The sequence below is a fragment of the Gossypium hirsutum genome, chromosome A01 (genome assembly GCF_007990345.1).
Source record: "Gossypium hirsutum isolate 1008001.06 chromosome A01, Gossypium_hirsutum_v2.1, whole genome shotgun sequence".
NCBI classification, from domain to species: domain Eukaryota; kingdom Viridiplantae; phylum Streptophyta; class Magnoliopsida; order Malvales; family Malvaceae; genus Gossypium; species Gossypium hirsutum.
In genome coordinates this window covers 5,817,840-5,831,624 of record NC_053424.1, presented here as the reverse complement: position 1 = coordinate 5,831,624, position 13,785 = coordinate 5,817,840, and the positions used below count along the sequence as shown (strand labels likewise).

The following is a 13,785-nucleotide window of genomic DNA, read 5'->3' as shown; positions in this document are numbered from 1 at the left end:
AATAAATCAAATTGAATGAAAAAAAAACCAAGGAAATTAAAATTGCAATGTGCGAGAGTCTCTAATTACATCATGTATGTTTATCATATATAGGTTTTGTTGGATTCTTTCCCATTCATTACATATTTGTAATATGGATTTTGCTTTGACAATTTCAATGAAGAAGTTGATTTTACATTTCATAATTATAATTTCTTTTACTTTTTTACTTTTTTTATTTTTTAAGGTGTTTTCATGTATAGTAATAATTATAAATTTTAAATAATACATGTTCAATCAATTATAATTAAAACTAATTCAATATAAAACCCAACGAACTAAAAGTTAAAATATATTTAAACTTATACTAAAATAATTTTTAAAAAAAAATCATATATAATGAGAATTAAACTAAAATAATTTGAACGAAAACAAACACCTTACATTTACATATGATAAAATTAGAAATTGTCTATAATAAAGTTTCGAGCCTAACTTCAAAAACTTATATACATGTGTACCACCTAAACACAACAAAAACTTCAAATATACTCTCTATTTAGACCAAAAGCAAAATTCAAAGTGAAGTTAATCAAGCTACCAATGAGCCATTTAGCAACGGACCATTTTGGTTTTCGACTTTTCATCATCATATATCTTATAAAAAAAAAATTCCAGACGCCAATCCATATGCATAACTCATCATTACAATTTTTTAATCCAATTCAAATGTAGATTTATTTTATTGTTTATAAGAATTTGATAATTTTTGAAGCCAGAAATCCACATAATCCTATATTGCTAACATAGAATTAGTTGAAAAAGGTGTTAAATTGTTTTTCTTGATGAATGACTTCAACAAGTTGATTCTCAGAAACACTTTAACATTTCGAAAAAATTTATATCAGTCAATTCCAAAAAACTTGTTGCAAGAAAGACCTAGTGACGTAAGTCCTACCAAATTCTCCAATGAGAGAGATAAGGTGAAGCTAAAAATTTTATAGCGAGACCGAAATTGAATCATTCTACTCTACTTCTAAAGTTGGGTTAACCATTTGTCAAACTTTTTCAGCTATTTTTTTGAACTTCAAATGAAAAGTAACCCCTAAAAATTAACTTTGAATCATTCTAGAAAAGTGCTTGAAAGTAGATTAGGAATCAAACTTTAGAGCATGCTTTATATATGTTTTTTCCTACTTATTAGCAACGCTTAGGGTTCACCATTTGTCCAACTTTTCCACCTACTTTTGTAAACTTCAAATGAAAAGTTACCCTAAAGATGTGGTAAAATTTTCAACCAAACTTCTGCAACTGTTTGTATTTGGCTTCGGTAACTTCTGTACTTTAACCTAATGTTCGTAGTTTGAGCCTCGTATATTTTCAATGATATTAATTTACTCAAGTGAATATTAATACTACTGTATTTGGCTTTCAATATGTTCTATTTATTTTGTAAATATGCAGGCTGGCATGTACAAGTTGAACAGAGATAAATAGGGGTGAGCGTTTGATCGATTCGAGTAAATTTTTTTTAAATTAATTGAGTTAAAAAAATTTAAGTTAATTGAGTTGATGAGTCATATTTTATCATCCTAACTCGACTAGAAATTTTTTTGAATCGAGTCGAGTTGAATTGAGTGAAATTATTTGAGTTAAATTTTAAAAAATATTAAACATCTCAAATTAAAATATGGTTATGGTATAACTAATTTCATATTAGAGCAAGTAAATTTGAAATCATATATGTTTGAAAACTTTTGCATAGCAAAAAAATAATAAAATAATAAAATACTTTAGTATGATAAACTTAAATAATTAATTAACTTATTTAGGTCCTAAAATTATTATTTTAGGAAAAAAATTAATTTTTAACTTTCTTTATTTGTATATTCTTTAATTTTTTAAAAAAATTAAAAATTTTTAAAAAATATAATTTTTATAATTTTTATGAATATTTTAGAATTTTTAAAAGTTATTTTGATTTTTTTTTTTAGAATTTTTGTTGGGAGGGAAATTAATTTGCTCATTTTCAAAATTGATAAGGATCACATGGGTATTTACACCAATCTGTTATTTGAATTATTGGAATTGTAAAATTTAACTTGACTCGAAGATAAAACTCGAATTATTTACCAAGTTGACTCAAATAACTCGATTTAATTAACTAGACAATTTTTTTTTGAATCGAATTTTGCTGATAGACAATAATTTTTGTTGCTTCTACATTGATGTATAAGTTATGTTTCTCAGACTTATGAGTCTAAAGCATATGTTTGGTGCATATTCGTATACAGATATGAGAATTCACCTTCAAAAATATCTTTCGAATACATAAAACTTAAAAAAGTTTGACAATACATGTCCTGACATATTTATCTTTAGAGATTCTGAGGTTTGGCCATAGGTTTGCAACTGAGATATAGGAATGGACGAATCTATTATTAAAGTGCCTTTTCTTTGTGTAGCTGGGGACTTCCATTGCTATATTCATAATTTATTCAAGCAAATATAATGCTAACTTGTTTTGGCTTCAGCTGTTATTTTGCTGCAAGCAAAGTGCTGTTCTGTTAGTTTTATTTGCAATTATGTTTTATTATAAAAGGCTATACTTAAATATAATTATTGTATGAGCCAAGGGAGGTAAATGTCCCAATGCTTTTCATATCAATACTACTTTTCTATTGACTTTCTCTGATCTTAGGGCTGCCTACCTTTATCCCTTTTTTCTCATTATAAATTTTGCTTTTTCAAGCAAAGTGCTGTTTATATTTCTTGTACTTGGTTTAGTTTTCCTATATCTAACAGGTGTTATATTTTGGGAAGATCTTTCCATGGAGCACTCTAGTTTTCCATCTGCATTTTCTACTTTGTTCGGCGAACTCCCGAAAGAAACATGGTGTTGTTCAGATCTTTACAAATGGGAAGGCTTCTGGTATACCAGTTCTCACCTTCCTGCTGCCATGGCTGCGAGGTTGAACTTCCAAGCAAATGACTCTGATGTATTTTTGACTTCTTCTATGAAGACAGGCACCACATGGCTCAAGGCTATCATCCCAACAATAATGAATCCCATTGGTCGCATGGATGATGATAACAATGACCCTTTGCTGAAACGTCATCCTAATGAGCTAATGCCATCTCTGGAAGTTCAGCTTTTCAAGGAAAATCCCAATCCTGATCTCTCATATATGTCTTCTCCAAGACTATTCCGAACCCATATCCCTTACCCTATGTTACCCGAATCTGTTAAAAACTCAGCTTGCAAGATCGTGTATATCACTCGAGACCCTAAGGACACGTTTGTGTCATTGTGGCACTTTTTGAACTCTTTGGTTACTACCCATGGAATTGATCCATGGCCAATGAATGAAGCTTTTGACAGCTTTTGCAGAGGGTTCATGTCTTTGGACCATTCCATGACCATGTTTTAAGTTATTGGAAAGAAAGTATAAAGAGGCCTGAGAAGATACTTTTCTTGAGATATGAAGACATGAAGAAGGACCCAAAGGGGCAACTGAGGCGGTTGGCTTGTTTCCTTGGAAGGCCTTTTGAGAAGGAAAAAGAGGTAGACAAAGTGTTGTGGAGATGCAGCCTGGAAAGGCTTAAAAACCTGGAAGTGAACCAACATGGAGCTGATCCTTGGTTAGGCTTTGAGTACAAGTTTTATTTCAGGCGTGGCAGTGTTGGGGATTGGAAGAACAACATGAGTAATGAGATGAAAGAAAAGTTGGACCACATTACTGCTATGAAATATGAGGGTTCTGATCTGGGTTTTGGACATTGATTAAGTTTACTAGTTTTGAAAATGTATTTTCAGTTTCCCAACCTGATATCTCATAAGATATCAAATGTCACAAATACAGTTGAATTCCTTTCCACTCAAAAACCTTAATATGTGGAATATTAATCCTAAGTTCCTCTATTTATTTGATTTTCATCCCTAAAATAGATGAATCGACTTTTCTCGATCCTTCCTTCTCTTTCTTTACGTTGATTGATAATGTGTAACAACATGTTACGGTGAGGAACACATATATATTTGCTAAGTAGGATATAATTAGCTGTAAATTTAATCTAGATGTTAGTTTGATATGATTAAGATATTTTTAGTCATAAGTTATATTTTTATTTTCTTTAGTTTTATCTCACGTGAAAAATATTCTAAATAATTAAATATAATAAAATATAATATAATTAATATTAGAAATATCTAAGAACAAAAAATGATTTTCTGATAAAAGAATATCATAAAATAATTTGTATAATTTATAAAATTTCTATCCACTCCTTATTAAAACTATTTTATTCTTATTTTAAAAAGTATAAGACATAATGATAAATTTATCCCCTAATGCTTTGTCCATTTTATCACTTTAAATCTCAACCTTCCTAAATTTAGTCAAATTATTTTTTTAAACAAAAAAATTAATTGAACTATTAAAGTTTTAATGACACTAATATGATAGTTCATGTGTATTTCATTTCTGAAATGGATAATTTATTTTTAGTTTTTACAAACTGTATAAAATTTATCAAATTGTTAATAATTTCACTCTTTCTTTGAATTGGGTCTTCCATCCATGGCAGGATCCATGCTAGCATAACCGATAGCATATCAGTAGCCTTTTATACTTGTAGGTCCTTTTATCCGCCTCTGCTTGCTGCTTTCCTTTTACTTTCCCGCCTCTTTTTATTGTTTATTTGATGAATGCTGAAGCAGAGTGCATCAATCCACTGACATGTTTATTCAACTTCACAGGCTCTTGAAGAACATTGTTTTTGTTTCATATGTCTAACCAGCTACTTTTTTTTAACTTCAAATGAAAAGTGACCCTAAAGTTTAACTTTGAATTATTCTAGAAATATGCAAATTAGACTAGGGCATTATATATATATATGACCAAAGCTAGAAATTTTTTTAAGGGATTGAAATTAAATTGTAATTTTTACGACAATAAAAATATAAATTTTTAAATAATTAAATCAAAATTTTATTATTTTTAAGAGGGATAAAGTACAATTTTACCTTTATTAATTTAAAATTTTAAAAAATTTTAAAAATTTAAATAAAAAATTTTTCATTTTAGGAGATCGAAGCCCCTATCAACTCTTGAATTTGTCCCCATATATATATATATAAATAGAATATGTACTCGCTTCACTTCATAAAATCAAATAGTACGATTTCTTATGAAAATAATATAATATTTTTAGTAACATGTATTAATATAATTTTTTGAATAAATAAATTTAAATTTAAAATAGACAATTATAATAAAAGATGTAAAATATGAGATGTATTAAGACATATCAGAAAAAAAAATAAAAATAATCAAAATATTTGATAACACTAAAAGTAAAATATACACAATAAAGCTATAATATGTATTAAAATTTATATAACATTATTTTTAATTGAGTCACTTATGTGTGAATAACTTGAATTTGATGTTTTAAAAATAAAACAAATCTTCCTAAATTTTATTGATACCGTTTGTTTTAAATTTCCAACATGCTAATGTGATAAGTACACGCATTTTTAGATCTGTTTCATGTCAGATTCAAATTGACATTCAACGTCTAAATTAATGACTAAATTAACATAATGACATGATTGATATAATAATAATATTTTGAATATTCAAATAAAATATTTTGAAATTTAGAGATCAATTTAAAGTCTAACCAATAATCTAGGATGGTTACTTAAATTAATCGAAAGACAAATCATGATTCCAAGCCACATTTCCTTAATAATCCACAAGTGTCACCACCATCTAATCTATAGTTAACCAAATATCTAAAATAACTTAAATAAATTCTTAAAAGACATTGTTGTGTTTTCATAAAATTAGCCGCTCAAATTCTAGTTAGAGAAATTTTTGGGAGACAATTTTTAAATGAAGGTATAGATATGCTTTGACTTCTGTCCTAGTTATTTTGCAACACTTCAATAATCTCTACTTTATTTTTAAAGTTGGATTCACCATTTGTCAATCTTTTTCTAGCTATAAAGTAACCTTAAAGATTTAAAGAACCCATCTCGTAAATGTAGACCATTACCATCCTCTAACCACAACTGCAAGAAATAAAGACAAAGATAGGTGTGAATCTCACAACATAGAAAAGTTGCATGGAAAACATATTTTAGCTTCCTTGCCAGGTCAAGCCAGGTGGTGTTGAATTCATTAATTTTTGATTCTATGAAAGAAATTGAAAGTTTATATGAATATTTTCTGGAAGCATATGATGATTTGGAATGGAATTAGAGCTTTGAATTGTTTATATGTTGATTTTATTGAAAGAATTGAATAAAAAGTGAATGTTTGGGACCTAATTGTAAAAGAGTTTGAAGTTAGATTTTTATGTGGAAATTATGAATTTCAATAGTTATGAAATAACTTATAATGTCTAGGAAAAGTATTAATTGACAAAATTATCTTAATTGAGGGGTTAATTGAGCAAGGACTGAATTGTATGAATTGTGAAATTTGGGGCAAAATGGAAATCAACATTTTGCACTAAAACTGTTTTGGACAGCAGTAGTAGTCTAACTTTGAAAAATCACCAAAAATTTTAGAAATGGAATTGGAGGATGAATAAAATATGAAATTAAAGATTATTGAGCGTAGTTTCTTATAGAAGAAATGATGTAAGAAATGGAATTCTAAATCATGAGATATGATAAATTTTGTGAGACAAGGTCAGAATGATTTTGGGTTCCCCTGTTCTGACTTTGTAAAATCATAAAAAATTGGATACAAATAATTAGGGGCTAAAATTTATATGTTTAGAATCCTGAATGAGTCTATTTTTGATTTAAAAAACAAAAACATCATTTGAATCCTGTACGAGGAGATAATTAATTTTTAGTGAAGAAGGGTTGGAATTGTCAGACAGCAGAACAGGGGAGACTTCAATGAATAAACTGTATTAATTGGCCCAACCAAAAATTATGAAATTTTTATGGTAAGAAGACATATGAGTCTAGTTTTTGGAAAAATTTATGGATCTTAATTTGGAGTTCTGTAGCTCAAGATCAAAATAATTTAGTGACTATGACATGGATGAATAGCTTGGATATTCACATAAGTAAATAGTGAAAATTATGGATAATGTTACTTACAACTTACAAGTGTGTTATTTATACAAAGGATGTGGATGGAGAGGAGGAGAAGGAAAAATATACATATATATAAATGACTCATGTATAAATTGATTACATGCCCGATTATAATCGATAAGTGTTGAATTAGAAATGATATAATGTTTTATTTGGAATATTTATTATGAAACTATGATTATCGTTATAATACAAAAATCGAACTTCTGAGTTTATATGGCTAAATTTTAATGATCATTTGTTAATTTTATGAATTTCATGATGTGTTATTTCATATGTATTGATGATAAAATTGTGAATAATGTAAAAGCATGAAAATTGAATAAATGATCAAATTGAGCACTTCAGTTCAATGACAAGATGAATTGACGGAAAAGACCGTGGTTGGTCCATACCGAGTTGTGAAATGTAGGTATGGTATTAGCCATACTGAGTTGTGAAACATAGGTATGGCATTAACCATACTGAGCTGTGAAACGTAGGTATGGTATTTCCATACCGAGCTATGAAACGTAGGTATGGCGTCGTCCATACTGAGCTATGATACGTAGGTATGGCATCATCCATACTGAGTTATGAAATATAGGAATGGTATTGTCCATACCGAGCATGAAAAGTAGGTATGGTGTTTTCCATACCGAGTTGTGAAACGTAGGTATGGTATTTCAATGAGGAAAACCATACTGAGTTGTGAATCGTGGCACTGAGCAACGACGTACTCAATTTTGTAAGACGTTTCCTAATTTAATAATAAGTAATTTGATTAGTGAAAAATGGTAGCTCCGGCTACCTGATCAGTGAATAGTGGTAGCTTCAGCTACAAATGACAAGTGATTTCTGTGTAAGACCATATCTGGGATATATGGAATCGGTGTGATATGTGTATAAGATATAAGACCATAGCTGAGCTATGGCATTCTAGTGAAAAGACCATAGCTATGCTAAGGCATCAGTGATTATCAGTGAAATTCAGTGCATACCGGTGCAGACCAATTCCGTAAGATGTTCACTAATTTGAAGAAGTTTGGTAAGTATTACATGGAATTATGTGACATAAAGAAATACGAGTTGATGAGACATGACCATAAAACTTGGTTGATGAATGAGTTCATTTGTGATTATATATTTCTACGCCTTGAGTGTATTATCCGTATGAATTAGTATTCCAAATGAGTTAATGAGAAAACTTCTAGTATGAAATAATCTGAGTTCGAAATGAAATATCATGAAAACGTACTTGAAATACATTGGTATGTCTTGTATATGCTATTTGAATTCATAAATGTGAAAAGTAAATGTATGTGGAAATATGAGATGATGATATCTGTACATGGAATTTATTGATGAATACGTACATCCAAATTTATATGATAGATTTTAGTGAACATTGAAATTGGGCTCAATAAGTGATTTGGCAATTTAAATCGTGATTGGCAGGAAGAGTTAGTGAATTGCATATTTATGAATTGTTACACGTATTTGTTTGAAATACGAGGAAGTGATCGTAATTGATACATGGAAATAAGAAACTATGATATATATAAAAACATGGAATATGTTTGATAAATGTGTTCATTCATAATTATGGAATTATGTACCTCATGTGTGCTATTTGCATAAAGATGATATTTCAAATACTTTGGTGAATAAAGCTTAAATATGAAATAGTATGAAATCGAGATAAGTTGTTATGAAAATGTATTTAAATTATCTGTAAGTGTTTCGTGCTTCTTGGTAATGCCTCGTACTCTATTCCGGCGACGGATATGGGTAGGGGGTGTTACAAATTATGTGGGAAAACAAGTCACCTTGGCGATTGATGTTACTATCATTTTGATTCCTCCTACAAGAGTGCAGGCTACAAACATCCTCCACAGGCAAATATGTGCACATTTGGTAATGGTCCCCCTATAGCACCATGAATACCATCATCCCTACCCATGATGCCTCCTACTGTTCCTAGTTCACAATCAGATTAGTTCTTTTCACTTTCTTTAGTACCTACATAGACCAATCCATTCACTGGCAGTTTTCCACAATCTATAAATGTCACAGGGCTAGATCTTTCGTCTTGCGATTCGTGTGGCCTTTGACAATCCGTTCATTCCAAACTCACCTAAGTCAGTCTAACTACCACAAGTGGGGATTTCTTTAGAATTCCTCCAAGGCACCAATTTGTATAGTGAAAGCAATTATGCCAAAAGCATCCACAAAAGAACAACAGAAAACCACAGAAAAGATTGCACGAAAGGTGTTTGAGTAAATGCTCTCAATATGCTCTTATTCACAAAGAATAATAAAACAATGGATGAATGAAGCGTGTTACAAGTGAGGGTGAGGCTCTCTATTTATAGTTGAGCTCCTTCAAAATCGACAGTCTAGATTAAGTTACATCGACGAATGAGATTGGCCTATCCCTTAAATAATAGGATTTATAATATATACAATATCAAATCAAATCTAATCTTTACAAGGTATAATTCCTATCAATCTTCTAATATTGGTTCCCATATTTACTAAGGTAGCCTATGTTGTCATATCTTCATTATTGAGCCACCCAGGCTTCAATCTGACAGGCTTTTCCAATAGCTCACTGAATCAAGCCAGTTCTTGTGGGCCAAATGATCCCCATCTAAATAATATACCTCCATTAGATGCATTTGGTACGATGGTCACGGGTTTTGAACCACGACCCGTGACATAAGTGCCACGACTTTAGTAGCTTATAACTTAAGTCATTCTCCTTAGGCTTATCTTACAACACCTAAAATTGTTGGTGATAATACCTAGTATCCTGACTTTGGAGCAACACAACATCTCACGCACTTAGCTGCTTCACTATGTGAAAGTACCTCCTACAATGGTCTAGGTAATGTATATGTTGGTAATGGAAATGCCCTCCCTGTTATGTTTACTGGTTAGTCTTCTTTACTTACTCGTTTACGATTGTTATACATACAATCTTTGATGTTTGTACCTAGCATAACCAAAAATCTCTTATCTGTGTCCAAGTTTACCAAGGATAATCAGGTGATGATTAAGTTTCTTCCTCCACAGTGTTAGGTTCATGATCTGAAAACCAGGTAGATACTTCTTCAAGGATCAGTGCATAATGGACTCTACAGGTTGCACTTAAATGGCTCCTCCAAGAATACTCTATCTTCTGGCTCAACTTAGTGTTTTACTACTAATATAGTTGTTCCTTTGCAAATATGTCATGTTAGGCTAAGGTATCCATGTAATGTCACACTTAAAAAGGAACTTCATCATTGTAATATACCAGTTGGTTCAAATAAAGAATCCATTGCTTGTGTTGCTTGTCATTTAAGGAAAAAACATAAACTGCCATTTCATAGTCATTGTTTGAGTACACTACACCTCTCCAACTTGTAGCTATTGATGTTTGGGGAACTGTTCCAGTTCCTTCTAATGGTTTTCGGTATTATGTTATATTCACAAATGCATGTACCAGATACACTTGGGTTTACTTCCTACAAAATAAAAGTCTGAAGTTCTCACGATTTTTCCTCAATTTCATAGGCAAGTTAAAAGGGTTTCTTACTACAAACTCAAAGCATTGCAAATAGATGAGGGAGGAGAATTTCAAGCATTGAAGCAGTGCCTCTTACAACAAGGAATCATACACCACTTTACATGTCTGCATACTTCTGAACAAAATGCATTGGTTAAACGCAAACACAGACAGACAATTCAAACTGGTATTTCTATGCTTGATCATGCTACCATGCCCTTAACATATTGGAATGATGCTTTCAGCAGTGCAGTACATTTGATAAACAGGTTACCTTCTATTCCCTTAGAAAATATCTCCCCTTATGAAAAGCTATTCCATGTTCCCCCAAAATTATCCGTTTCTTAGAGTCTTTAGATGCTTATGTTTTCCCAATCTTAGACCATACAATACAAACAAGCTTTAGTTTAGATCAATCCCATATACATTGTTAGGGTATTCTTTATTATACAAAGGGTATCGTTGTTAAGATAGTGAAGGTAGAATCTATATCTCTCGTCATGTAACATTTCATAAGTCTATGTTCATTTTTAAAGCCAACACCTTGAAACCTATTCTTTTATACCTGTTTCACAAAATAGCTCTAAATTGCTAGTATTGTCCTCAATTCATTTGTCTAACACTAATCTGCCACCTACTGTGTCAGTCACTTCCTCATTAGCTTCTCATGACAACTCTTTGACCAATCACCTACACCACCTAGTCTTGTGATTTCTCCCCATGCTACCCATACATCTAGCTCAACCAGTCCCAATGTACCAAACCAGCCGCAACCTCAACATCCTATTACTCTTAACTCTCACACTATGCTCACACGTAGCAAAGCTGCTATCTTTAAACCTAAGGTCTGCTACACCAAGGCAACATGCTTATTTGATGTCACTCCTGTTGACATCTATGAAGTAATGAGTAATGATCAGTGGAAAGCTATTGTGCACAGTGAGTTACAGGCTCTCTTCAATAACTACATATGGAATCTGTGTCCCCTTCCTACTAATCGTCGAACTATAGGCTGCAAGTAGTTGTTTAAGGTGAAAAAGAAAGCTGATGGAGCTGTGGAAAGGTATAAAGCTCAATTGGTGGCTAAAGGATTCTCTTAGCAAGCTAGGTTAGATTTTTGAGACACATTCAGTCCAGTAGTTTGAGTAACAAACATTCAAACTATCCTTGCTATTACAGTCATGAATGAATGGTTACTAAGGCAAGTTGATGTCAACAATACCTTCCTTAATGGGAGTCTAACTTAGGAGATATATATGGATTAGCCACCAGAATTTGAATTGTCAAGTAATAATGGGTAGAAATTTGTTTGCAGGTTGAACAAGGCATTGTATGGTCTTCGCCAAGCTTCTCAAGCATGGTTTCACACTCTAGGATAGTACCTAATTGATCAGCTTGGGTTTCATGCTTTGAAAGTTGATCCTTCATTGTTTATTCGAACATTCTTAGGGACTTTCTTGCTACTCATGGCTTATGTAGATAATATTGTCATCACTGAAAGTTCTAATGGTGATATAGACAAAGTGATATAGCAACTCCACAGTAAGTTTGCTCTTAAAGATATTGGAAGACTTAGTTACTTATTAGATATTGAAGTTCAGCACACATCTCATGGGATTTTACTTACCCAGAAGAAGTACATTTCTAAGCTACTTCACAAAATCAGGATGGTGAATGCAACATCTACATCTACACCCATAGTGAGCACTCCCAAACTATCTACTCTAAATGATAGTCTACCATTTGTTAATGTTCATATGTATCGTAGTGTGGTTGGAGTGCTTTACAATGTTTTTCTTACACATCTCGATTTGTCATTTTGTGTTAATAAGCTTAGTCAATACATGAATTCTTCGAGTGACACTCATTGGAAGGTAATCAAATAAGTGTTGAGATATCTCATTGACACCAAGGATCATGGTTTATACTTCACAATAGGCCAACTAGAGTTGGTCTGTTATTCTGATGCTGACTTGGCTTCATCTATTGAAGATAGACGTTCCACCACAAGGTATGTTGTCTATTTAGGACCTAATCTTGTTGCATGGTGCTCCAAGAAGCAAGCAATAGTGTCTCGGTCATCCTCAGGAGTAGAGTATTACAGCTTAGCTAACTGTGTCTCTGAGTTGCTGTGGGTAAGATAGTTTCTAATTGAGATTGGTATGTCAATCAGTCAGTCACCTGTGGTGTGGTGCGATAACACTTTCACAGTATCAATGGCTGCAAACCCTACACATCATGCCAGAGTCAAACATGTAGAAATTGATCATCATTTTATACGGGAGAAAGTTTTTGATGATGCACTGCAAGTCAACTTTGTTCCCTCAACAGAACAAGTGGTTGATGTTCTCACAAAGCCCATTACACCCAAATAGTTTGCCTCTTTTCACAATGGTCTTCGAGTTCTGTCAACTAATGACGCTCTTGAGATTAAGAATTTAGAAAACCAAGGGAATGTTAGAGTAATTGATCAAGTCCGTTAAGCTGTTAACTATTAGTTATCAGTTAATTAACAATTAGGTTGTTAACTATTGTTAACAGTTCTTGTTATTGTGTATAAATAAAATAGCAACTGTTGTATATCTTAAGATGAATTCAATGATCAGTTTTTTTATTCATAATCTCTCTGTTATTCTTTGTTTTTTGTGTTAGTTTAATATCGAATTCTTTTACTATCGTTGTATAACACTACTTGCACCTTATATATAGATGTATATAGATCAATGGGCTTTCTTTTCCGTTTCAAAATTTATTGATATTTTAGTTTATTTTTCTTTTGTTTTTGTGTTTTAAATTATATTTTAAAAATATACCAGCAATTATTGGTATATCTAGGGGTGGTAAGGTCCTAAAATGAAAAAAATTCCATTTAAATTTTTTAAAAATTTTAAAATTTTAAATTAATATAACATTATATTTTAATCCTCTTAAAAATGATAAATTTTAATTTAATTTTTTAAAATTATAAATATATAAACTATTAAAAATTAAAATTTTATTTCTCGTTACTAAATAATTTTTCTGGTTTGGACGCTAGTTAACATTTAGGTTACCTATTTTAATACTTTTTGTATTTGGTTTAGTTTTCCTATATATACCAGGTTTTATATTTTGGGAATATCTCTCCATTCATGGAGTGATAGAATACTAG

The 13,785-nt window shown here is 31.3% G+C and overlaps 1 protein-coding gene across 1 annotated transcript; it reads left to right on the top strand.

The window, feature by feature from the left end:
* The first annotated feature begins 2,810 nt into the window (after nucleotides 1-2,810).
* LOC107917604 (cytosolic sulfotransferase 12) lies at nucleotides 2,811-3,410 on the top strand. Its single transcript, XM_016846925.2, has one exon. It carries the CDS (start codon nucleotides 2,811-2,813, stop codon nucleotides 3,408-3,410), a length of 600 nt encoding a protein of 199 aa, XP_016702414.1.
* Nucleotides 3,411-13,785: the final 10,375 nt, after the last annotated feature.

Excerpts from the sequence above, each read along its gene's own strand:
- LOC107917604 (XM_016846925.2), top strand. The coding sequence starts at position 2,811 with ATGGAGCACTCTAGTTTTCCATCTGCATTTTCTACTTTGTTCGGCGAA.